Source organism: Cervus elaphus, chromosome 14 (genome assembly GCF_910594005.1).
Source record: "Cervus elaphus chromosome 14, mCerEla1.1, whole genome shotgun sequence".
Classification (NCBI taxonomy): domain Eukaryota; kingdom Metazoa; phylum Chordata; class Mammalia; order Artiodactyla; family Cervidae; genus Cervus; species Cervus elaphus.
Window position 1 is genome coordinate 27977072 of NC_057828.1, and position 27309 is coordinate 28004380.

Below are 27309 nucleotides of genomic sequence, written 5' to 3' on the forward strand. Positions count from 1 at the left end.
TAGGCACAAAGGAATCACCTTTATTATGCTATTTGCCAGAGAAAAACAGCAGTTGCCGGAGGTACAGAATAGGACCTGCCCTTATTCAGACCCTGAGCTTCAATGAGGGCAAAGGAGATGACCACTTTAGAAGAGGTTCTCCTTGGAAACTTGCCACTACAGGCCTCCTCTTAGAGCTGGGAGGAAGCATGGGAGAGACATGGTTCTTAAGGCAAATTGGTGAGGCACGTCAGATTTCTTAACGCCAGACAAACATCAAGGAGCTCAAAGGATATATGTCCATTTGAGCCAGTGTTGATTATCACTGCTGCCCACCGGCACTTACAAAGCAAGACGGACACGCAGCGGGATTTGAAGCAGGCTTACAGATTAGTGCACGTGATTATCCAGGTGCCCCAGCCAGGTGGGGATTGGTCTCCCCGCAGAAGCAGATGAGGAGCCTCCGTTCAGCTGGCAAGACTCGGGGAGAGGACAACCCGGCCACCCGACTCAGGCTCTCTCTGCCGGCCCCCACCTCCACCCCTGGCTTCCCGCATGTCTAAGGTCACGTTCGGCAGCAGCAGCAGCTTCCACGTGGTGAGATGCTTCTGGTCCCCTGAGCGGCCACCTCGACCCAAGAGGCGGAGGGAGACTTCTGCCAGCTCGTCTCTGCCGCGCGGCCTGCCTGGTTCTGCCACCAGGGCGTTTGGGGATCCCTTTCCTCTTCCCCTGGGAGCCTGGGGACCACGCCCTGGCTCTCTTCTTTGCACCAGGCCTTGGAGATGTCTTCCGGCTGCTTGTGGGAGAAGCTGGCTTCCTGAAGGAGTCTTTCTGAGATGAGGCCCGGTTTGGACTGGAAGCTAAAGTCGCACTGGACAGTTTTCTAGCGGCTTTCTCAGACTGCTCCTTTAGCAAGTCCAAGACCATCTCTGGAAATGAGCATTAATTTAGGAGAAATATGAGTCCTGGAAAGCAGCGGTAAGGAAAGTGCCACCCAGGAATCCTATGCCCACTTGAGGGTTCTTGAATATAAATTCTTTTGAAATTAATATGTTTAATTCCTGGCCTTGATCTAAATAAAAGAGTTTTGTAATGGGGCCGCTCCAGTAATGCGTATCTGTAGAACAGTGCCCTTAAGACACCACCTCTCTCCCAAAAGTCTTTCCTGACTCCCCACCCTACCCCAAGGAAGAGGTCTTTCCTCACTCTCAGGGGCCCTCTCAGATCCCTGGACCTCCTTCTAGCCAGAATCTCAGTGTTCTTTTATTTCTTCACGTGCCTGCACTCCCTGCCCCCCTCTCCTTTGGCTCTACACTCCTCTTGGTCAAGTTACTGGTGTATCTATCCCCAGGGATTAGCACAAGGCCTGCTGCAAAGTACTACAAGAAAGAACGAATACATGAATGATTGAATGAACGAATGAATGAAGGGCAGCCTGTGTTCCCCCTGGTGCACAACCAAGACACACAGACTGAGCCGCAGGTTATAGTCCTCATCCAGAGGATAAGCCTTAGGTGAGAAAAGAGGACCTGCCACCCCGGGATGGCAGCTGTTTGCACGGGGCACTGTAGCCAGGGCCGTGATGCCAAGGCCTGAGCCTAAAGACAAACGTGCACTCACTGGCGAGTGGCCTGAACTGGACCCGCTTACTCTTGGTTTTCACCGGCACTGGTTTGTACTTGCATTTGCCTGGAGGTGCTCTCCTGAAAGGAGATGGAAAAAGTGAGGACACAAGACTCTGAGGATGGAACCAGGAAATCGGGGTCACCCACAGGTATAGAGGTGTAAGGACTGAGGTCAGCCTTCCCCTCCCCACAGGGATGGGACAGATGAAGCAGGGAATCTTCAATGAGCTCAGGTAGAGAGGAGGAAGGACACGGGCATCACAGGGACACTGCAGACCCTTGGGGGACAGTGTAGGGAGGGGGTTGGCATGGGCATGGCCACAGAGAACAGGGTTCAAGTCCTAGGGACCACAGGCAAGTAAGCCTTGCTGAGTTTCAATTTTCACAAATATTAACGTAGAAAAAATAACAGCACCATCCTCACAGGGAGATGGGGAGGATTAACTAAAACCTGTGTACTTGGCACACCATAAGTGATGAATGGATAACTTATTTTTTGTTTTTGTTTTTATTGCTATGGGGTGGGAGCTGGTTTGTTTTTTTCACCACACTGTGTGGCATGTGGAACTTCCCTGACCTGGGGACCAGGGGAGGGGACCAGGGATTGAACTCATGCCCCTTGCAGTAGAAACAGAGAGTCTTAACCACTGGACCACCAGGGAAGTCCTAAACTGTTTTTTAAATGAGATTTTAAAAAACACTTGAAGCAGTGGTCGGCACATACAAACGCTCTGTGGGTGATGATGGTAGTGATGGTGATGAGAACAACGCTCTGCCTCTGGTCTGATGGTAGTGGCGATTCCCTTTAAGGAAAATCTCTTCAGATACTCATGGCGCAGCCCCTTAAGTAACGCCAGCCCCTCTGCCTCCTAGTATTTTGATTCTTACACTGCTGTCCCCCGAGTGCATCTTCTGAAATAAGAGGGGCTTTGCAGACTAGGAGCACTTCCAACTAATTGGTAGCAAAGCCAAGATTCATACCCAGCTTTCAGCATTCATACCCAGCTGGGATGGGTGCATTTAGTGCAAAGATGGGCTGAAGAATGAAAACAGCAGAATCGGGATGCATTGCTACAGAATTTTTTTTTTTTTTAAGTCTCTATAATTCAAGTCATCATTATAACTGAACTGAATGGGAGGTGTTGAAAAGACTTTGATCCAGAAAGAGGGATGTGTTCCCATCCTCTGGCCCCTCTAACTAGCTCTACCTCAGGCAAGTGAGTGAAAGTAGTAAGGCTGTTACTGTAATCTGTTGATTGAGGGTGTTACCCTGCCTCGCTAGGATTCTGTCAGCATTGAATATCAGCCTGCATGCATGGCCCCCAGCACGGTGCCTGGGACACAGAAATGCCTCGATAAATGTCAATGTCTTCTAGGTGGAAGTGCCACCTCATAAAACAGTTGTTTATGATTGACCTCTCATGCTGCCAGAGGTGAGCTAAATTATCCCCTAATCTAATCAGGAAACTTTCAGAGGAAAGAAGAAGGGATTCACACAGGAAAACTGTTGATTAAAAGCAGAAAACTCCCCACACAGTCTCGGTCAGTCACCAGAAGCACTTTAAAGATCCTGGGTTTGCTCCATCCCTGGAACACGGAGATCTGCATGGAGGAGACCCAGCAGTGGAGACAGCGCAGTCTCTAATTCACCCTGGCAACCCTGCCCCCCCAACGGGAGAGCCCCCAGGCACAATCTCAAGGACAAAGCCCCTTCCAGGAACTTCTGAGAACACCTAAAGGGAGCCCTATTGCCAAGAGGAACTGAGCTAGGCTAGGCTTCTCAGCCCTCACCAGTAGCTGGACTGAGCTGCCAAATGTCCTCTGAATAACTACCCCAGATATGGTAACGTAAGCCTCAAGGGAAGTCATCCTTGGCAGGTCTACCTTCAGGCTGATTTGTGGGGAGACTTTCTTGCTTTGGGTAAGAATCTTGAGATGTTAATAAATCCAGTGCACTGCCCAGAGCTCTCGGGATGGATACCCTGCATCACTCTCCCAGGGACAGATAGGGACGCACACTCAACCACCTCACAAATGGGAAGCTGTAATTTGGCTTTTGCCAGATGAGTGGAGGTTGGTTAGTCCCCGAGGGAGGTGGGCAGAGAAGCAGAGTTACACACCATAGGGTCCACCTAGTGAATAAGTGCTGTCGCAGAATTCTAGAAACAGTCAGGTGGAGACACAGAGAAACCTAACAGTTGAAGATACAGCTGCTTCCGGGACTCTCCTGGGACGGGTCCAAGACACTGCAGATACCAAAACCCACTGATGCTCGAGTCTTTTATATAAAATGATGGAGTGTTTGCATATAACCTACACATCCTCCCATATACTTTAAATCATCTCTACATTACTCACATTACCTAAGAATGCAAATGCTATGCAATTAGTTGTAAATACAATTGCAAATATTACAGAAATTGTTGCTGAAGCATGGCAAATTCAACTTTTGCTTTTTGTAACTTTCCAGAAGTTTTCAAAATATTTTTGGTCCGAGGTTGGTTGAATCTACCGACATGGGACCCACGGATATGGAGGGCCAACTGTATTTGCCAAAGACCAAGCCACGGAAGGGCAGCAATATTTACCCAGGTGGTCAGAGTTGTACACCACCGTCAGATGATCCCAGACAGAAGTTTCCAGAAGCATATTTTTAAAAAAACAAACAAACAAGGGACTTCCTTGGCAATCCAGTGGTTAAGATTCCACGCTTCCACTGTGCAAGTTTAATCCCTGGTCAGGAAACTAAGATCCAGTATGCAGCACAGTGTGGCCAAAAAAAAAAAAAAAAAAACAAGACAGGAGCTACAGGTCTACAACTAGTCATCCTATAAAGGTTCAAGATCTTCATTTTCAGCCATGAAGAGCTCATTTCCCAAATATTCCATAACTGTCCTACACTTTCATCAGTCCAATCTGCTTTGAATCTAAAGCAAAGATTTGCTTTGTTGATCACTTCTATTGATAGTCATTCTTGGGGAGTGAAGACTGTCTTTCTGATCTGCCATGGAGATAAGGACTAATTCAAATCACTTGAGAAGAAAAGGAACCCAAATCTCACCTTGATGGGTCAACAAATTTGTAAATGGATCCGTGCGGTGCATAGGCACTGGGGTAAGAGGTGGCCAAGAAGTAGAGCTCCCCTGAGAAAACAGGAACAGACCATCAGGACAGGACACAAGGCTGGGCCCAGACAGCTAGACGTGCAGAAAATCATCACCAGGCGGTGGTGGCCCTGAAATACATGAGCCCCAGGAAGGGGTCTCCAGAGTCCCACCTGACAGCGAGGCCTCAAGGGTTGTGAGCTCCCCAAGGAGAAAGTCCATCTCAGCCCCCAGACCGCCTCAGAGTGTCACCCAACAGGGGCACGTTTCTGCTGACGTGCTAAGTCACTTCAGTGATGTCCGACACTCTGTGACCCTATGGACTGTAGTCCACCAGGCTCTTCTGTCCATGGGATTCTCCAGGCAAGAATCCTGGAGTGGGTTGCCATTTCCTTCTCCAGTGGATCTTCCTGACCCAGGGATCAAACCTGCGTCTCTTACATCTCCTGCATTGGCAGGCAAGTTCTTTACTACTAGCACCACCTGGGAAGCCCATAACGTTCCATAAGCCAAAGGTTTTTCATCTCATTTATCACCACTTTGCTTTCAGAAACTTCACCTCAGTGAGTCTCCTTCTCCCTCCCCAGCTCTTCAATACTGATAAGGATTCTCTGTGAAACCCAGAGACAGGTGAGCTACAGGCTGAAGACCACTTATTATTGAGTTGGTCAAAGTTCATTCAGGCTTTCCATAACATCTTACAGAAAAATCCAAACAATCATTTTGGCCAGTGTCATTCAATCACTAAGTCTTGTCAGACTCTGCAACTCCATAGACTGCAGCACGGCAGGCTTCCCTGTCCTTCACCATCTCCCAGAGTTTGCTCACACTTGTGTCCATTGAGTCAGTGATGCTATCCAACCATCCCATCCTCTGCTGCCCCTGTCTTCTTTTGCCTTCAATCTTTCCCAGCATCAGGGTCTTTTCCAATGAGTCAGCTCTTCGCATCATGTGGCCAAAGTATTGGAGCTTCAGCATCAGTCCTTCCAGTGAATATTCAGGGTTGATTTCCTTTAGGATTGATGGGTTTCATCTCCTTGCAATCCAACAGACTATTTGTTACCCCTTCTTTAGGGCTTCCCTGATAGCTCAGTTGGTAAAGAATCTGCCTGCAATGCAGGAGACCCGTTTGATTCCTGGGTCAGGAAGATCCACTGGAGAAGGGAAAGGCCACCCACTCCAGTACTCTGGACTGCAGAATTCCAGGGACCATATAGTCCATGGGGTCGCAAAGAGTCGGACATGACTGAGCGACTTTCACTCAACCCTTCTTTAGTGCATTAGCCCCTGCTCCCTGCCCCCCTCTTCACTCTGTCCTCCAGCTCCACCTTTTTCAGTCCTGGCTTCCTTGTTTCCCATGATCTTCCCCTCACTCCTCAGCCCCTCAACTTGGTCTTCTCCACACCCTGCAGAAATCACCTCCACCCACTGTTCCCTTCATTTCTTTCACAAGGGCCCCTGTTTCCTCCCATTTTCTCCTGTTTGAACTCCAAAAAACACCACTCCCGTCTCAGAGTAGGTACCTCATTCCACCTCGTTTCACAGTTCTCTATGAGAGACAGTGAAGGGTTTATGTGCCCAACTTCAGCTAGATAAATCTGAGTCTGAATTCTGATAACACTCGTTACTATCTGTATTGTCCTGGGCAACTTCCCCAGCTGGCTAACCCTCGTGTTATTTATTCTTTTGTAAAAGGGAGATAACAATACCTCCCCTGATTATTAGGTATTAAGTGAGAAAGTGTTCAATCATCAGCAGTTCCTCTTACTTCCTTGTGTCTCTATTCACTGTGATAGTTTTTTGAGCCTGGTACAATGTTTGTCCTACCACCCTGGATTTAATACTTTTGCTATTGTGTGCTTCATGCAAGCCCTCTCAATTTATGGAAGGAAATATCTTACCAAGGTACAAATTGGAAAAACCTAGAGCTTTAAATGGGCTCTGGGCTATTTAAACAATCTTCTTCCTTGAATTTGTGGTGAACAGTGACTAATATTTGTTTCGGGCCGAGTGTGAGGCTAATGTTCTTTGCAGAGCCCTGCATACAACGAAACAGCTGCCTGATAGACTGGTTCTGTGGACTGACGCTATAATCTTCCCCTTGTAAGGGGTGGTGGGGGTGGGGGCCTGAGGAGTTAGCACAAACATTTCCCTAGAGCCAGTTGGCCCCTCTGATTAAAAACCATCACCTCATCCGAGGTAATGTTGACATGAGATAAATGAGTTGTCTACCAACATGTACACAGGTCACTCTTGGGCACGGGTGCCTCCAAACCATGCAGTTTCTGGTCTAAAAGAATTGGAAACCCTGTGTTGCTGCATATTCCCTACACATGACTATAGTTCATGTAAATTATATATCCTAAACATGCCATAGGCTTCCTATCATATTTTTAGAAGACAATGCTAGAAGTGAATTTCATCTATAGGGTCTAACTGACATTTTTAAAGTGTTGTCGTTGCTTAGTCGTTAAGTCGTGTCTGACTCTTTTGTGACCCCATGAACTGTAGTCTGCCAGGCTCCTCCATCCGTGGGATTTTCCAGGCAAGAATAGTGGAATGAGTTGCCATTTCCTCTTCCAGGGGGTATCTTTCCCACCCAGGGATCGAACCCATGTTTTCTGCATTGGCAGGCAGATTCTTTACCACTGAGCCACCTGGGAAGCCCCTTTAGAACTACATTTTAGGGTAAGAACAACACACCAAAAAACTGTAACAGGCTATATAAAGCAAAACATATGCAATATGAATTTACTGCAATCATTATGACCTCAGCCAGCCCTCTTGGGAATGTGCTTCAGTGACTGATGTTCAGAAACCCAGCCCATCAGAACTCAGCATACAGCCCCACACCCACCATTCACTCCATCTACTCACTCGTTTACTTGTGCCAGCTGTCGGCTGGAAGAGTCAGGAAATAACTGTAGCAACAGTGAAGGCAGAGCTCTGGTACAACTAAAATGGGGTTTATCACACTCGGTTCTAAATATGTCAATAATGGGAAAGACTATGACACACGCAGAAAATCTGAATCATTTGCAAAAAATATAAAAGCATGCAACTCTGAAGGAAATAACTTGCCTTGGGAACAGCCACCCTGGTTTTAGGGCTGCCCTTGGACAAAGTCTGGCTTGGGAACACCTTGGCAAGTCCACTGCATCAAATTCAGCCAAGGACACTTTTGTTTGCCAGATGTACTGAGTGGTGTTCAAAAACTGCCTTGTTTTCTCCTGTAAGAAGTCAATGGGCTCAACAAACCAAACCACCAAGACCTGGCTTTTCTGTGGCCTCCTGAAAAGGAACAAGCCACAGAATGTGGCAGCCCAGGGGCCCCGGGCAGGCTCCCTCCAGGGGTCTCCAGGCTCTTGGGGCTCCAGCCTCCTTGGGGCACCAGCAGGGGAGAGGCCCCATCATGGCCTGTGGCTGACATTCATTTACATCATCCACTTTCCACTGAATGTGCCAGCCTGTGGTTTCGCCCCTTTTTCGTATGTTTGGACTTCCAATTTGGAACTCACAAAGACTTTTCTCTATTAAGAATGCTTAAATTTTCCAAAATATCATCTGCTTCTATAAAATATTCATCTCAAACTATCTATTCACAAGCTATTTGAGGATTTCCCTGGCGGTCCAGTGGTTAAGACTCCTCACTTTCAATGCAGGGTGTGCAGGTTTGATCCCTGGCCAGAGAACTAAAATCCTATATGCCATATGGCATGGACAAAAAAAATTTTTTTAGTTAATAATTTAAAAAAACATAAGCTAGCCGAGAGGAAGGGTGCAGCTGCTGACTGGCTTTCTTTATGTTCCACTCAAGTGAAGCTGTGGTACAGCCACCCGTGGCTCAGCGTGGAAAGAAACCAAACATTGAAGAAACCATCAAGGCTCTGGTTAACCCTTGTAGAGAGTCCTGTGTCTGGAAGGGACCCCTAATAGATCATTTTGTTCTTTTCCATGCCTCAGAGCATGGCTAGATGCAATGCCAAACACCAGAAGGATCACAGGCCTTGTCACCACTTATGTAAACAAAATAAACCTTTAACTTTCAAAATGACACATAACTTATATAAAGCTCAAATTAAAACTTCATTTTCTGAGTGCAAAATTTGAGGATATTTATTTTTTTGTTGTTTGTTTTGTATGGGGATTTTTTTGTTTTGTTTTAACTTTTTGTTTTATATTGGTGTTGAGCCAATTAATAGTATTGATAGTTTCCAGTGAACAGTAAGGGCCTCAGTCATACACATATATGCATGTATCTTCCCCTAAGCTCCCTCCCATCCAGGCTACCACAGTGAGCAGGGTTCCCTGTGCTAAACAGTAGGTCCTTGTCGGTTATCCCTTTTAGTTTATATTTTTTAAAATTGGAATATAATTGCTTGACAATGTCATGTTAGTTTCCGCTGCACAGCGGTATGGATCAGCTATGAAAGTGAAAGCCTGGGGCGCCTAGTCATGTCTGACTGTTTGCAACCCCATGGACTGTAGCCCACTAGGCTCCTCTGTCCATGGAATTCTCCAGGCAAGAGTACATTGCCATTTCTTTCTCCAGGAGATCTTCTGAATCCAGGAATTGAAGTCGGATCTTCCACATTGCAGGTAGATTCTTTAATGTCTGAGCCACCAGGGAAGCTGTGAATCAGCTATAAGTATGTATGTGTATATATATGTGTGTGTGTGTGTGTGTATGTATATCCCTGCCCTCTTGAATCTTCCTCCCACCCCCACCATCCCACCCATATAAGTCAACACAGAGTGAATATTTATTAGCGCTAAATCCCTGTCTCTTTCCCTTTACCTCTCTCTCATATGTGCACAAACGCCTTGCTCTGCTGATGCCCTTAACATACGCCTAATGGCTCTAGTGTGTAGCCTCCTACCTAGCTGTCTACCCTTTTCCCAGATCTCTCAAGAAAGAAATTCTCCTTTGTTCATTCACAGAAGTTGCCTAACAAACTCTGGGCAGGATCAGCAAGAGTCCAGCCCAGCCAGTGGCTGATCATCAGAGGTACTTTCTCCCAGGCAACACCAGCAGGATAAATACCTACTGTTGGCTCTGTCTACATTTGTATTATCACAAATTAGAACAGAATTAGGGAGGAAGAGCACAAGCGCCTCCTTCATAGTCAAAGGACTGAACACATCGGAGTGCAGACCTTGGACTACTTGCACAGTGAGCTGTAAGCCAGCCAAGAAGGGATAAGTTGGCATAGTCAGTCTGTTTCCTCACTGGTAAAATAAGCAAAATAATCACATTATGGGGGTGTTGTGATTACTAAATAAGATTTTAAAATGTGAAGTGCCTAGAACAGTATCCAGTTCATTATAAAAGGTGGCCGATAGTGAAAATAGGAGAAGTGGTAGTTTCTATTTAAATAATAAGAGTAATAATAACAACAGCAATGATAATTATTATACAAATGTTTAGGGCTTCCCAGGTGGCTCAGTGGTAAAGAATCCACCTGCCAAGGAGGAGACGCAAGTTTGATCTCTGGGTCAGGAAGAGCCCCTGGAGAAGGAAATGGTGACCCACTCCTGTATTCTTGCCTGGGAGATCTCATGGACAGAGGAGCCTGGTGAGCTACAGTCCACGGGGTTGCAAAACAGTCAAACATGACTTAGCAACTAAACAACAACATAAATGTTCAGTTTACAATGTCTGTGATTATCTAAGATCCAGTAACCAGAAAGACAATAAACGGTGAACATTTGTTACCTGCTTCATCTTCAGCAAAGGAGATGATAAACTTGCTATGTGAGCTGATCAGCCCTGGGAAGGCACAGGACTCAGTGCTGCCCAGGCAAATGTCCTGTTTCTTCCATTTCTTGGTTCTTCTATCTTCCTGCAAAGCCATAAGTCGACTAGATGAAAAGCAAAACCTTATATTTTAGGAATCCATATTTCTACCCAGCAGGATATATTTTTTCCTCCTAGAATCTGGGAATCCTGGAATACTAGGACTGGGTCTCCCATAGGAGATCAATAACTAACCTCCCTTAGGAATCAAAAAAGCTACTTCTCTTTTTTGACACCCTCTTGCCCTAGATGGGGAAGTTCATTTGCTATTATAAGAGAAGTTTGGTGTCCTGTGAAGGTTGTACCACCACAAAAGACTAATTTTTATTAGCTGGCTAGTTGCTTATCATCTCTAAGCCTCAGTTTTCTTATCTATAAAATGGTGGATAGTAAGAGAATTTACTATAGGCAAGAATTGTTAAGGTTAAATAAGATAATATATGTAAATATTCATATATTACCAATGTGCTTAGCATATAGTAAGGACTCAAAACCAGTAGCTATTATTACTGTTATGTCTGTAGAGTAGCAGATGTTACTTCATATTCCACTGTCATCTATCTGAACTAAAAGAAGGTTTTTAGAAGAAAAGGGAGAGAAAATTGGGTAACCAGGGGTATCAGCTGAAAAGTTTTATAGAAACAGAGATGCTCAACCCCCGGTAATTCTAGTGCATATGATTCAATTAAAAATCACTGCATATCTGTTATGTGTGGGGGTGAAATGGTGGGTAGAAGTTATGGCAAAAACATAAAGAACAATTAAATCCCAAAGATCTGACAAATTCCTTGACAGGCAGACTACAAAGACTCACTCAGAAAGAAACAAGCTGAGTAGCCTGTGTCTGGAGAAGGAAATGGCAACCCAGTGCAATATCCTTGACTGGGAAATCCCATGGACAGTGAAGCCTGGCAGGCTACAGTTCATTGGTCAAAAAGAGTCAGACACGACTTAGCGTCTAAACGACAACAAGCCTATATCTATTAAAGAAACTGAATTTGTATTTAAAAGACTCCACAAGGAACACTTCAGAGGACTTCTGGTTTCTGGTCCAGCAAGTAAGAAGCTTGGAAGTTGGCACACCATCCTAAAATAAGCAAAAGACTGAAAAATCAAGAATTATTCTTAGATTCATAAGAGAAGTGAGGTCACAGGGAAAACCACTGCCCCCTACATTGGAGAGACAAGCAGGCAGATACAGAGAATCACAACTTACAGAAAACCACAAGCACAAACCTTCACGGGTATCAGTTCTGGGGTTGGAAAACCTAACCTGTAATTGACAAATTGCTAGAAGTTCCATATGGGCAAAGCGTGAGTTAGACAGGGGTGCCCAGTCATCCAGGGTCCCCACACTTCTGTGAGTTTTACCTCCAGGAGCTTGACCAGTTTCCCAAAATAAATATCAGGAAAAATCTGCTTGTGCTTCCAGCAGGAGGAGGGGGAAAGGAATCATTTTGAAATACACCAGTGCTTTCTGTTTCTCTTATCAAATGTCTGTCCTCAGGAGAAACTAACCAGAGACTAACCTGCCAGGATTTTATCAGAACCTCACAGACCTGGGGAAAGGAAGTACCTAACTCTAGCCAACTCTAGCCATCCTGTCCCACCTAAATGTGTATGGAGGCAGGAGGGCTTCTGAGAAACACTGATGAAGTTCACAGTCCAGAGGCACAGGCTCACTAAAAAACTCAGACCTAATCATAAGACTAGAACACTTCCTCTCCCCCACACATCACCACTGCTTTGCTAAAGACCAATTTACAGCAGTTTCTTTTACCCAGTGCATCATATCTGGCAACCAGGAAAAAAATTACAAGGCAGAAAAAACATAGTTTGAAGAAACAGAACAAGTATCACAACCAGATTTCGATGTGGCATGGGATGTTGGAATTATTAGATTCAGAATTTAAAACAACTATGATTCATATGTGAAGGGCTCTTAAGGACAAAGCAGACAGCATGCAAGAACAATGTGAGCAGAAATAAGGAAACTCTAAGAAAGAATCAAAAAGAAATGCTAGAGACCAAAAACACCATAATTTAAATAAAAAATGCTTCGACAGGCTTATTAGTAGACTGGACATGGCTGAAGAAAGAATCTGAGTTTGTGAATATCTCAATAGAAACCTCCAGACTGGAAAGCAAAGAGAAAAAAAGACTGACCAAAAGAAAGAACAAAACATCCAAGAAAAGTGAAACAACTACTAAAGTTGTAACATAAGTATAACAGGAATATAAAAGGGAAAAGAAAGAGAAGAGAAGAAATATTGGAAACAATAATTATTTACAATTTCCCAGAATTACTGTTAGATATCAAACCACAAATCTGGGAAGCTCAGAGAATACCAAGCAGGATAAATTCTTTAAAAATTACTTATAGGCATAGCTTATTCAAACTACAGAAAATCAGACATAAAGAAAATCTCAAAAGAAGCTGGGGGGGAGGGGGCATCACTTTAAGCATAGAAGAACAAAAATAAAAGCTATGTTAAACTTCTCTTCAGAAACCATGCAAGCAAGAAGAATGCAGAGTGAAATATTTAAAGTGTTTAGAGAAAAAAGTCACCAACCTGTACCTGGTGAAATTATATTTCAAAAATGAAGGACAAATAAAGACTTTCTCAGACAAACAAAAATTGAGGGAATTTGTTGCCAGTGCATCTACCTTGCAAGAAATGTTAAACGAAGTTCTTTTGAGAGAAGAAAAATAATATCAGTCAGAAACTCAAATCTATATAAAGAAAGGAGAGTAGCAAAGAAGGAATATATGAAGGTAAAAATCAAAACTTTTATTTTTTTTATTCTTTACTGGTCTAACAGATAGAAGTTAGTTCAATATACTAATAGCAACAATGTATTTAATTTTGTATGCTTATATATAAAGTAACAGTATTATTAAATTATAAAATGTTATGTTAATAATTATTATATATCACTGTTATAATTATTATATATGCTTATATATAAGTGAGATGAATGACAACAATGATATAAGGGACAAAAAGGAAGAAGTAGGATTATTTTATTATTACAAACTACGGGCTACCCATGAAGTTTTGTCATGTTGTTTGAAAGTGGACTGACTTAGCTTAGTTGTAAATGTATATGGCAAACTCTAAGCAACTCCTTAAAAAAAGATTTCAAAAAATAGTATGATCAGTATGCTAACAAAGGAGAGAAAATGGAATCAAATAAAATGTTCAATTAAATCTGCAAAAGGCAGGAAAAGAGTAGAAGCAAAAGCAGGAACAAAGAACAATATCAAAAAATAGAAGAGTAGTGAGTATGGTAGATATCATTTCAACCATAGCAATAATATCTTTGAATGTCAGTGGTCTAAAGGTACCAATTAAAAGATAGAGATTGTCAGAATGGATCAAAAAACAGGGCCCAACTACCATTAAAATGGTCATCTACCATTAAACATCAGATCTAGATGGCTTCATTTGGAAGGAAGAAACACGTTTTACACAAATTAGTCCAGATAATTAAAGAAAAGGAAATACTCTTTAACTCATTTTACAAAGCTCACGTTAACCTGAGGCCAAAATCTGACAAAGGTATTATAAGAAAGGAAAACTACAGCTCATCTGTTTCTTCGTGAACACAGACGCAAACATTCCAAGCACATTAGCAAGTTGAATTCAACAATATATTAAAACAAAAACAATATATTAATCAAATACAACATGACCAAGTGATATTTTTATTCCAGGAATGCAAGATTTCTTTAGTGATTAAAAGAAAAAATCCACCAGTGCAATTCACCATATTAACAAACTAAAAATGAAAGAGCCCCATGATTCTCTCACTGGATGCGAAGACGCATATGACAAAATGCAACATCGTACCTAATACAAACTCTCAGCAGACTAGGAATTGAAGGAAATGTCCTCAATCTGATAAAGGGCATACACAAAACACAGCTGACAGCATCTATCTTATTGGTAAAAAGTCGAATGCTTTCCCTCACTTCTATCCAACATTGTACTAAAGGTTAAAATGAAGCAACAAATCAATAAAAGAATAATAAAAGGCTTCCAATCCAGGAAAAAAAAATAAAGGTATCCATATTCATAGCGAAATTATTTTCTACATAGAAAATCCAATAGAATAAACAAAAAAGTCACTAGAACTAATAAGAAATTAGTCATGTTATGAATTAATATATATGTTATATATATGTTGAATATATATTATACTTGTTTTATATATATATATGTATGTATATATGTATATATAATATATAGCAACATTCAACATAACATCGAACACTATGAAATACTTAGATGTCCAAGACCTTTTACACTGAAAACTACAAAGCTTTGCAGCAGTTTTATTCACAATCCCCCCAAACTGGGGACAGCCAAAACATCCATCAACAGGAAAATAAATGAATAAACTCAGGCATATTCATGCAATTGAATGCTACAAAGCAATAAAAGAGACAAACTACTGATACGTACAAAAGCATTCACAAATTTCACAGACATTATTCAATGGGAAAAGCATCTGTGATGAGAGTGGTTATCTCTGGCTAATGTGGGGGCGGTGGGGAAAAAGGTCCGATGTACTGACAGGCAATAGGCAAGAAGCAACTTTCTACAGTGACAGAAATGTTCTTCATCTTGATACGATTAGTCTTAATACAAGGGTATACATTTGTAAAACTATATAGCCACACTGTTAAGACATTGGATGTTGTGATATGCAATTTGTACTCCAATTAAAATGTTGAAAAAGAGAGAGGGGACATCAATCCTTCCTTACCCACTCATGAAGTCCCCAAAGATGTAGAGACCATTGAGATTTGGTGATTCACATCCACGGTAGACGTAGCCTCCAGTGACCGACTTGCCCACTGCATGGCCATAAGCATAGATTGGCAGAATATCGTCTGTCCAGGAACAAGGAGAAAGTGTCATAGCTAAACCTGGGAGCTTCAAGGAGGAAGAAGGCAGTTTTTAAAATCAATTGCCTTGCCGAGTGGAGAATGTTTCATCTCTTGGTCTTTGGGAGGACAGAAAGCCAAGCAAATCATGTTTATCTTCTCAACAGACCAGCCATATTTGTGAGCTTCCCATTTGACTGGCCTCAGAAAGCAGAGAGGAAACCTAAAGTTCCCCCACCTGTGGGGCAGTGACCTGGAAATCCATACCCTTAAATTTTTCCCCCAGGTCAATATGGCAGATACTCAGGTATAGGATTTGGAATATTGTGAGGACCTGGATGACTGCTTTGAAACTTAGTGTAACGGAGCAGGACCCTATGAGACCTTCTCAGGACAGACCATCCCTTGTCCTCCGCCTACCCTTTGTCTGTAGGAAAACTTTAGCCAAAGAATAAATTTAATCAGAGGAATGAAAAAATACAGAAGCAAGGAAAATAGTCAAACAGAACAAAATAAAAATAATTTAGTCATTAAACTAAATCAAGGACCTTTAATTCCTCCTCAGAGTCTATAGATATATACTGAGCCATGTCCTTTGAGCAGTATTATAATGAAACTCCCACCAGGTGGAAGAAGTTAACTACATGATGGCCAGACTGTAGCCATAACATAAACTGCTCCATCTTCCAGTTCCAAGAACTGGCCTCTAGGAAATGGAAACAAAGCAACCCTGGAAATAAAGATTAACTATACTTAAAACAACCAAGATAACTGATCAGACCACCCCGCATGACCAATTTCAAGAAAAGTGTCAGAGATGGCTGTCCTGTCCTACATAGCTCTCTCCTTCCACCTATATGCCCCTGAAACTCCCATTTAAAATTCTTCCCCTGATTAACAAGGGGAAATTGGTTCTTTGGGACACAAGTCCACATTCTCCCCAGGGTTGCCAGCTTCCTCAGTAAAGCTATTTTTCCTTGCAGTCAACACTTGTCTCTCAGTATTGGATTCCTAAGTAACAAGCAACCGAACCTGAGTTCAGCAACAGAAGGACAAAAAGACCAAGCAATGGTGATAAAGTCAGAAAATCAGAATTTTAAGCCAGATGGAGTTTCTAAAGCATACCTTGATTGCTGATGTTTAGGGACCATATATGGGATATCATTTCAGTGGCAGTTCCAAATAAAAATATACAGCCACCTATATTCCTTTGAGGATGGTTCAAAATTGTATGCCTGAAAATCATGTGAGTAACTTACTTGGAATATAGATTCCTAGGTCAATCCCACCACACCCCCAATCCACCCAGGATTCAATTCATTAGTTAACGAGAAATGCCCAGAGTTTCAGGTGCCACTGTCTAGAGGGCCACTCTGACAGCACGGTTCCACAGGAGACAGACAAAGGCACTGTAATGACCTGCAGCGCAAGCCAGTCCCAGGTTTTCTTCTCCCATCTCCACCCGCAGCTCATTCCATTCACTCAAGAAATGAGGGCTCCTCACTTACCCAAAGAGGCGTTTTGACAGAGCTTTTTGTCGTAACATGCAAACCCCTCCTTTGCCCTCCAGCCATAGTTTCCACCTTTAACAATGATGTCAACTTCTTCAAACCGGTTCTGTCCCACGTCCCCACAGAACATCCGACCTCGGCCCTGGCGCGTGACGGGGTCCCCTCGGTCCACGGCACAGCGCCACATGTTTCTGACCCCGTAGGCGTAGATGGCGGGATGGGCCCCTGGCTCAGAAACAAATGGATTGTCCACGGGCACTCGGTACCGCTTGCCGCCTGAGCCGGCCCCATTCACATCGATCCTTAACACTTTCCCCAGCAGGGAACTTCTGAAAGGAAGAAGGCCAAAAAACAGGAACAGGAGAAATATGAAGATGTGAGATTGCTGGGTCATATGCTAGTTCTATTTAAAATTCTTTGAAGAGTCTCCATAATGTTTTCCATAGCTGCTGCACTGTATATTTTGCATTCCCACCAACAGTATACAGAGGCTCAAATTTCTCCACATCCTGCCAACACTTGTCCTTTGATTTTTTATGATAGTCATTCTAACAGGTGTGAGGTGATATCTCACTGCGGTTTTGACTTGCATTTTCCTGACGATTAATGACACTGAGCACCTTTTCGTGTACCTGTTGGCCATTTGTATGCAAGAGTAGTAAGTACCAGAGACCGACTGTATATTTTCCCCACAATTAACAATGCTGTACTGCACACTTAAATTTTTTAAGAGAGTGGATCTCAGGTTACGTATTCTAAATAAAATAAAACATCTCAGAACTAGAGGAGATGGCCCAAGAGAGTCTACTGAGAGTGGATCTCAACTGAAAACCAAGAATTACATGGGGAGATAATATACACACACATACACACACACACACATATATGTGTGTGTGTGTGTATATATATATATATATAGTTAAGACTTTCCAATTTTTGATTCAAAGAGAACTACTAGGCAAACGTTTGATGTAGTCCTGGTCCGTGTGACCCTGAGCAAGTTGCAGCTTCAATTTTTCTGCTTTTATAATGGGGTGGTTTCTCTCAGGTTTGGTCTAATACTATGAATTTTTTAAAGGAGGGTGGTTCTATTCTTCCTCATGTAACAACGTGGTCAGTAGAAAGAACAGAGGCTTTTGAGCAGGTCTGCTGATGACTGTGGTCTCTGAGCCTCCGTTTCCTGCTTTGTAAAGCAGGGGAGAGTAACACTATCTTGCAGTGTGGTTGCGATGTAAGGGTTAAATGAGTTAGTGTGCATATAGCATGTCGTGCAGTTTCTGACATACAGTCAGCACTCAACAAATGCAACCTCTTTATTATTATCAACCCTAATATTTTTATTACTAGGGATAATGAGAGCCACGTGCTTGCTGGGTACAAAGGGCAGAAGGACCACGTGACCTTCCTCTAGATGGCATAGCCTCTCTGGATTGTCTGAGTTTGAATTTTGGTTCTGCCACTTACTCTCTGTGTGACCTTGGATAGATTACTTCACTCCTCTCCGCCTCTATTATCTTGTCTGTAAAATGGCTATCATAATACCTATACTTCATAGGATCCATTCATTCCAAATGTATTTATGGCATGACACCATTGCCAGGCACTATTCTAGGGGCTGGGAATACATCAACCAAGAAAAGAGATTAAAATTTTGGCCCTTGTGGCTGTCAGAATTATGTGCTCAAATAAACATAAGGTATTTAGAATAGCATTGGACACCAAGTAAGCAACAAATATACATTGTTGTTGCTTCTGTTAGCCTCATTAACTAACTACTCATGTATCTTCACATGAGACACAGTGCCTGGAACACAGTAATCAATAACATTGTTGAGCTGAATTGAACTAGATGGTCAGATCATGGCATAGTAAATAATGTCCTGCTCATATATATTAAAAATCTTGAATTCATCTTTATATGGCCCTCTGAGAGTCATGTTGAACATCCATAATATTAATTATAAAAATACATTATGCCTGAAAAGTAGAGGACAGAATTTCTCTGGTGGTCCAATGGTTAAGAATCCACCTTCCAATGCAGGGGGCATAGGTTTGATCCCTGGTCAGGGAACTAAGATCCCACATTTCACGGGGCAACTAAGCCCACATGCAACTAGAGAGACTGAGAGTTGCAGTGAACAATCCCACATAAGACCCGAGGTTGCCAAATAAATAAATGTTCCAAGTAAATATTAAGAAAAAAAAACAAGAAAAGAAAACCAAATGTTCTTCCCATTGTGTCAACAGAAGAAACTACATCTTGCAGTAAATGAGTTGGGTTTGACCCTCTGCAAATTCCATCTCAGCAAAAACATTACACCAGGGAAGGCCTGCATCCAGCTTACTTGTTCTGAGCATTTCCAAATTTGCCAAAGGGATCCCCAGCCTGTCCTCCATCCCCAGTGAATATGTACATATAGCCATCTAGGCCAAAAAGAAGTTGTCCACCGTTATGATTTGAGGCTGGTTCTTCTATCTCCAAAATGACCCTGAAAGGAAAAAGAAACCATGCTTTGATGAAAGCTGATATAGCATCCTCTTGAGACATCCAGAAATGACTGGTCCAAGCCAGCCAAGGACCACAAAACAGGTAGCTCAGCAGCTCTGGGACACCCCTTGCTTCCTAGTATGACTCCGTCATGGATCATTTTTCTTTCACATCCTGACTTCACAAGCTGTAGACACAGCAGGGTAATCATCACCCTTTTCTAGTGCTCAGCCTTACTCTCTGCTCTACAAGAACCCCCAGTCCCTTCCTTTGGACAATCTAGCAGGGGTTAGTCTATCACTTCTTCATGCTCTTTTCAATCTCTAAACCTGTCTGTATGGGAAAAGCGAGACAAGGCAGAATGGAGTAGGAAAAAAGGGTGGAATGGTGCAGCAAAAAAGCATGAGCCTAGGGTCGGTTAGAGCCGGGCCCTTCATCTGACCAGGCTTAATTACTTTGTGTCAAGCTTTCCGGTGAGGATAGGAATTCCCATGTTCAAGATAAAAGGCCTGAGATCTAATGGTCACACAATAATCAGAGGCTACTGTTATATTTAATGTGGATATTATCTAAAATCATTTCTCAAACCCTCATGGCCTCTGGCCTTTGCTTAGCCTCTATAAAATCAAGCAAGCATGGTTCTAGGTAATTCTAAAGATGGGTGGTTATAGTTATGAAGACCATCCACTCAAGATTCTAACTTGGGTTAACCCACTAATCAGCAATGACTCTTGTCATCATTATAAGCTAGTAGATCTAAACCCAGGAAAGTTCCACTGTCTCATCTCTGAGCACCGACTGGCATATATTTTGTAACACAGCACACAGTTGCAGATTTTCATGCGTATGCCTCACCTCTCTGATTTGGGATCAGCTTTGTTGGGATCAGCCCGAGAAACCTTCATCTCACTAATCCGGATCTTTTCTACCCTCTTCTTGCCCAGGCATGAATAATAAATATAGAACTTCCGGTTGCGGCGGAATCGGGGATGAAAAGCCAACCCCAAAAAGCCTCTCTCGTCCCCAATCCAGGGGGTGGTCAGCACGAGGCTCTTGAGGTCCAAGAAGGGTTGTTCCAGGCGACTCCCATCAGGCAGATAGACCCACACCACCCCCACCTGCTCGGCCACGAAGAAGCGGTGGGTGCCATCCCCAGCGTGGACCATGGAGACCGGGTTCCTCAGCCCGTTGGCCACCTCGGCCAAGCAGAGCTGCAGGCAGCCCCGAGGGTCCTCGGCCACCGCCCCTAGGTTGCGGTTGAGATGGTCTCTCCTCAGGATGTTGGGGAAGCAGTAGTCCTTGTCGGGAAGGTTGAGGAGGTGGCAGAAGCGTGTGCCATCCTTTCCAGGGGATTCCTGGAGGCGGCGGTCATTGGTCAGCAGGGCGATGGCGGAGTGGCAGTTGGAGTGGAATGCAGAACAGTAGTCGGAGCAGAGGCCAGGAAGGTTCCGGAGGGGCGTGCGCGGGTTCTCAGCGTCGTAGAGGTGGGCTGCGTAGGGCGAGCACTCCTGGAAAAGAAGAGCAACCTCAGCCCCCAGGCAGACTGGCCATAGTGGGGTTGGAATCAATTTTTCTCTTTTCAAGGACTTGACCTTTTTTTTTTTTTTTTTTAAGAGTTTTTAAACCTTGACTTCACTTTGATTTTATTACAAAAATATTTCCCTCTTGATGCAATATACTTATTTTAATTTTTTAAAGTCATACCTGTGTGGATGTTCTAATCACCTTCATGTTTTGAGCAAAAAGAGGGGAAACAGGTCTGGGGAAGAACCAGGATTCTGGAGCTCATGTTACCAACTACTGAAAAAGAAAGCTCTTCTTTGGGACCCACATTTTCTACCCAGTTAATGCTCCTGGAAAGCAGAAAGGGGGAAAAATTCTCTTGGATTTACTATAACTTTGTTCTTGACATATAGAGTTTTGTTAAATGATCAATTTTTTAATAAAAAAAAAAGAGGTAGTACCAAATGTCTCCATCTTTCCCTTTTTTTAATTATAAGTGCTGTATCTGTAAGATTTAATTTCTTTATGCATATCTGAATCAGCGTGGCAGAAGTTTTACGTTTGCTGAATCTCAGTATTGGATCTGTGTGAGTCACTAAGTCATGTCCGACTCTGTGACCGCATGAACTGTGGCCTGCTAGGCTCCTCTGTCCATGGAATTCTCCAGGCAAGAATACTGTAGTGGGTTGCCGTTCTCTTCTCCAGGGGATCTTCCCGATGCTGGATAGAACCCGGGTCTCCCACATTTCACACACTGCAGGCAGATTCTTTACATCTGAGGCACCAGAATCTGTCATGTTAATTTTTCTGTGCTTTTCCATATGTTAAAAAAATTTTTTCCCACACTGTGTAGATGTGCAGTGTATGGGATCCTAGTTCCCCAACCAGGAATGGAACCTGTACCCCCTGCAGTGGAAAAACAAAGTCCCAACCATTACTAGGGAAGTTCCATTCAAAATATGTTATAATTTAAAACTAAAATTATCAAAATGACATGCAATGTATCATCCCCAGAGATTAGGCATATAGTGATTTCTTCCCTTATTTATTAAAAATATTAAAGTGTTTAATATATACACAGAGCCACGCTGGGAGCTACAAAAATTTAAATTGTGGCTATGGGGCCATACAACTGCTCTTTACAAATATACAAGGACTGTGAACAAAGGAGTACCCATTAGTCAGACCTCCCTAAGTCATAGTGTTTTCTAGGAGGAAAATAGAATATTGTAGGCTGACAGTCAACTTTCAATAGCGATGAAAGGCAGAGGCAACTGCGATCAGGAAAGTAAGAAAGGCTCGTTTTTGTTTGCTTTGTTTTGTTCATTTTTGGCTGCACTGGGTCCTCATTGTTGCTGCGTGGGCTTTTCTCTAGTTGGGTGAGTAGGGGCTACTCTCTAGTTGTGGTGCGTGGACTTCCCACTGCGGAGGTGTCTCTCTCATCACGGGCTCGAAGGTGCGTGGGCTCAGTAGCTGTGGCACATGGGCTTAGTTGCCCTGCTGCGTGTGGAATCTTCCTGGACCAGGGATTGAACTCATGCCCCCTGCATTGGCAGGCAGATTCTTAACCACTGGACCACCAAGGAAGCCCAGAAAGGCCAGTTTAAAGGGGGTGGCTGGGGCCGTGTCTACTCTGGAACCTACTTCTGATCATGGACGCCTCCCCTGGCACCTGCTGGCCCAGGGCTGTCTCATTCACATCTGTTCTCTCATCACCTAAGAGAGGGATCAGCAGCATTTCTCAGATAGGTTGAGTTCCCCATTCTTTCTTATTTCAACCCTGATTGCAGATTTGCAGAGCAGCAGACTTTTATCGGGAAGAGCAGAAGAGCGAGCCCAGGGATTCACAGCATCTCTCCCAGAGCTGTTTCCATTTAGGAGACTTATCAGAGCTGCTGACAAAAAGCCAGATGAACTGCTCTGAGTCCCACCTGACTGACCTGTCCAGTTCTGGGGAATGGAAAGAAGAGGGACGGAAGACAAAAGTGAGGATGAAATACCCGGGAACAGAGGAGGCTGTGGACAAGTAACCACCCGCACGGCACACTGTTAGGCATCATTTAGAATCTGCACAGTTGCCTCTACTCAATCAGCTCAGGAACTATCATTTCCGTCTTAGAAAACAAAGGCCCAGGAACAATCTCTCCTAGGTGCCAGGCACTGTCCTCTGCACTGGGGCTGCTGACAGTGAGATGCCCAAAGTCGCTGTCCTGCTGGAGCTTATGCTTGCCCCAGGTCAGGGCACCAGTTAGTGGATCGGCCAGGGCTGTTGTAAGTCGACTTTGGCATGGTGTGATCAAAAGGGCACGAGACTTGGAGCCTGAGCCTCTGGATTTGTGCGGCGCTCTTCGACCTTGATAGTGAAAGTGAAAGTCACTCAGTCATGTCCGACTCTTTGCGACCCCACGGATAGTAGTCTATGGAATATCTCCAGGCCAAAATACTGGAGTGGGTAGCCATTCCCTTCTCCAGGGGATCTTTGAAACCCAGGGATCGAACTGGGGTCTCCTGCATTGCAGGTGGATTCTTTACCAGCTGAGCTACCGAAACTCCTAATTCTGGGACTTCCCTGGTAGTCCAGTGGCTGAGACTCCCCGCTCCCAGTGTAGGGAGCCTGGGGTCGATCTCTGGTCATGGCTAGATCCCACATGCCGCAACTAAATACATAAATGCTATTTTTAAAAAAACCTCATGAGTAAAATGGGGGTCCTAATAGCTGCCTGCAGAATCCTTGCTGGGAACATACTACAAATTTGGGGAAGAAAGAGGGAGAAGAAATTTAAATTGTGAATTTTAATAAATATTAACAGATGCATGTAAGTCATTGTTTTTGTTTTGCTTTTCATTTTTTTTTAATTATTTACTTATTTTTCACTGTGCTGAGTCCTTGCTGCACAGGCTTTTCTCTAGCTGCCGAGAGCGGGGGCCACTCTCTAGTTGTGGTGTGCAGGTTTCTCACGGCTGTGCCTTCTCTTGTTGCAGAGCACAGGCTCTAGGGTGCGTGGGCTCAGTAGTCTCCACTCCCCAGCTCTAGAGCACAGACTCAATAGTTGTGGTGCGGAGACGGCTCTGCGGCATGTAGGGTCTTCCCAGATCAGGGACTGGACCCGTGTCTCCTGCATTAGCAGGCGGATTCTTTACTACTGAGCCGCCAGGGTATTTCCTGTTTTTAATTTTGTTGAAGCATAGTTGATTTACAATGTTGTGTTAATTTCTGCTCTATAGCAAAGTGATTCAGTTATGCATACGTATATTCTTTTTCACATTCTTTTCCTTTATGGAGATGCGTAGGTTATTCTTATCCCTCAAATCCCTGAAAGAGGAGAGCTGCTGAATTTGGCTTTCTGAAACCTCATGCAATAGGGAAGGGGAAGGAAGGAGGGAGGGAGGAGACATTTTCATCTGGGGACTTCATTCAGAAATGGAGTCTCAGCGTTGCTCATAAGAGCCGGGCTTCTGCCCAGATGGTTATCCCAGAGTTAATTCTCTAGGAAACAGCTGAAGGGTGGAGCCCGAGGTGAGAGAGGACAGCCCGGGGCGATGCCTCCCCAGGTGGCTGGCTTCTGGGCTGGGTTCTGTTCCATTCACTTCACGGGGAGGTGGAGTGGCCAGCTGGCTCTGGGATCATAGTGGGAGAGCCAAGTAATTGCGCTGACATGCCCGGGAGGGTCTCCAATCTGCCTGGATTTACTGTCTCACCCCCAACCCATCACTGGAGCGCTCCTCCTCATGGCAGCCTCTTTCATCTGCCCTCCAACTAGACTCTCTCCAGCACCCCGACCCCCTCTTCCCACAAAGTCAGTGTCCGCAGCCAGCATCCGACATGGGTTCAGGCTGAGCCCTACAGAGGTGATGTCTGCCAGGGATGTGGGTTTTGGCCACTAGAGAGCTGGAAGAAGCAGAACCTCTGAGTAATTGCCACTGAGCAGCTTGAAGCTCTCCCAGGCCAGGTTTGGAAAGCTGGGGAGAGCCCCCCTCATCACACCAGAGAGCTCCTGGTGCAAATGACCCAGCCGAGGACTGCATCCCAACGGATGCCACCACTCCGTCCACACGCTCCGTGAGTACCCACGGGAGCTCGCAGCTCTCAGAGCCCTGCAGGGAGGTCCCAGACCGCAGCTGTCCCCAGAGCTCTGTGAATAATACACCAGGGCCTGCAGAACCCCAGAGGGAGAGCTTTAGGAATCAAATTCCACCTCAGTGTGCCGGTCCAGAGCCCAAAGCCCCAGGTGAAGGCAGCCACAGGTGAGTCTCTCTCAAGGGCTGGGCACCCAAAGAGCCTCCCCCCAAGACCCTCACCAGCCATCCCAGCATCCTATCAGCTGGGGCTGGAAGCCAGCCTCCAAAGCTGGCCCCCTCACCTTCCCTTGGGCTCCTGCTCAGGCCTACCTGGCAGAGGATGTCTTTAATGTAACCGCCGCACAGCTCGTGGCCCTTTAGGTCGAAGTATTCCATGATGTCCCAGTACCGGGCAGCGATGCGGTGGTCCTTACGCTGGTCACAGCAGCCGAAGGACTCATAATCAGAGCAGAACTCAAGATGCTGGAGGGGCTGGAAGGGGGGCCGGTAATCCAGGCACTGGGGGTGTCCCTGCAGCAGCCCTACCAGGCCCAACAAGACTATGAGGCTGAGACAGAAAATTCGAGGAGAGGTAAGGAGCCAAGGGGTCCTCCAACTCCAACCACCCCTGGGAATGGAACTTCTGAGCATCTTGCCCTAGGGACACTCCGGCTACTGCCTCCTCAGGCTGGCTTCCTGCTCTGGGCTGGTTCCCTCACTCCCGCCCCCGCTGTGTTTTTCTTCCTTCCTTCTCTTCTCTCCTCTGAAGGTTCACTGAGGTGGTTTCTGAGCCATGTACCTTCTGGGAGCTGGACCGCTGTCTCCTGTGAAAGCAGTGAGCAGCGTCCGGTCCCTTCCAGTCCCCTAAACAGGAAACTGGTACAGCCTGCTGGCAGTGTAGTTATCCAGGTGCCGGCAGAAAGGTACAGTGAAGTCCACGGCAGATGAACTGAGTTTATTAAAACTGCAAAGAATTCCTATGGGAAATTCCCACCTTGTTTACAGCCCCGCTCCCAAGCTAAGCAATCATGATCTCCAAGAACAGCACACATGACGTGGTCCTGGACAGCACACTGGAAGGCGGTGATCCAGCGCGCCTTTCGTGCCAACAGCAACACGGGGAACCGGGGTGGGGATCCGGGAAGACGGAGGCGAGGTGGGGCAGGCAGTGGGGCCCTGCAGTTCCTGAGACCCAGAAAGGTGTGTATTCTGAGGGGTAGGAAGACAGGACATTTCACGAATCAAGAGGAGATGGTGAGTCATAACTATCATGGTGATCATTTTAGAATGTATGGAAATACTGAATCACTATGTTATGTAAAAGGAACTAACATAGTGTTGTATGTAGATCAATATACTTCAAAAACAAACTCACAGAAAAAGAGATCAGATTTATGGTTATGGGGGGGGGATGAGGAATTGGATAAAGACAGTCAAAAGGTACAAATTTCCTCCTTATAAGACAAATACTAGGGATGCAATATACAATATGATAAATAACATTAACATCTATATGTTTTATATGAAAGTTGTTCAAAGAGTCATCCTTGAGTTCTCATCACAAGAAAAATTTTTTTTTCTATTTCCTTAACTTTGTATCTATATGAGATGATGGATCATCACTCAATTTATCGTGGGCATCATTTCATGATGTATGGAAGTCCAATTATTATGCTGTACACCTTAAACATATAGTTCTATAGCTCAATAAAACTGAAAAAAAGAGGAGATGGTGAAGGAAAAGGAGAGGTTCACACCTAGTGTAAACAAGGCATCAGCAAGGACTCTTTGGGATGGTTTCATCAGGAAGCACAGAACATTTGGGTTATTTTTGCCAAATCTGTATTTTTGGGGGGGGGCAGCCCTCCTCACTTAGCATGTGTTTCAACATTAGCACTGATGAATACTAATACACATTTTGCTTTATCAGAGAAGGAAATGGCAATCCAGCCCAGTGTCGTTGCCTGGAGATTTCCATGGATGGAGGAGTCTGGCGAGGTACAGTCCACAGGGTCAGAAAGAGCCGGACACGATAGAGCAAGTTTTGCTTTATACATGTCCCTTACACATAATGGGCCTTTGACAAATATTTCTTGAATGTGTGATGAAGTACACAGAATCCAAAACTCAACCCCAAATGGAGGCATGAACAGGAGTTGAGGCTCACAGGAGACATTTGGTACCTAAGCTCACTTTCCTTTGGGTTTTTTCCACAAGTTCACTCCACCCTGAAATGTCCTTACTGGCAAACACTGCCCTCTGAAATGCAGATGAAGTCAAAGATTCTTCTGGATGGAGGAGGGCTCCCCACCTGGCACCCCCTTCACCACCAAGAGCCTTTGCCAGAGC

The 27309-nt window shown here is 44.5% G+C and overlaps 1 protein-coding gene across 2 annotated transcripts; it reads right to left on the reverse strand.

Moving 5' to 3' along the window:
• On the reverse strand, positions 1 to 25968 carry HHIPL2 (HHIP like 2). 2 transcript variants are annotated; one of them, XM_043923694.1, is made up of 9 exons: positions 25291 to 25968; positions 20254 to 20906; positions 19256 to 19399; positions 16908 to 17236; positions 15279 to 15405; positions 10425 to 10570; positions 4666 to 4747; positions 1600 to 1682; positions 1 to 908 (listed from the first exon to the last, which is right to left on the reverse strand). In XM_043923694.1, exons 1-9 carry the CDS (start codon positions 25609 to 25611, stop codon positions 490 to 492), a joined length of 2304 nt encoding a protein of 767 aa, XP_043779629.1. In that variant the 5' UTR covers positions 25612 to 25968; the 3' UTR covers positions 1 to 489. The 2 variants fall into 2 exon arrangements, with proteins under 2 accessions (XP_043779629.1, XP_043779628.1); XM_043923693.1 differs by having other exon boundaries at positions 16908 to 17239; positions 25291 to 25966.
• Between the last annotated feature and the right edge of the window lie 1341 nt (positions 25969 to 27309).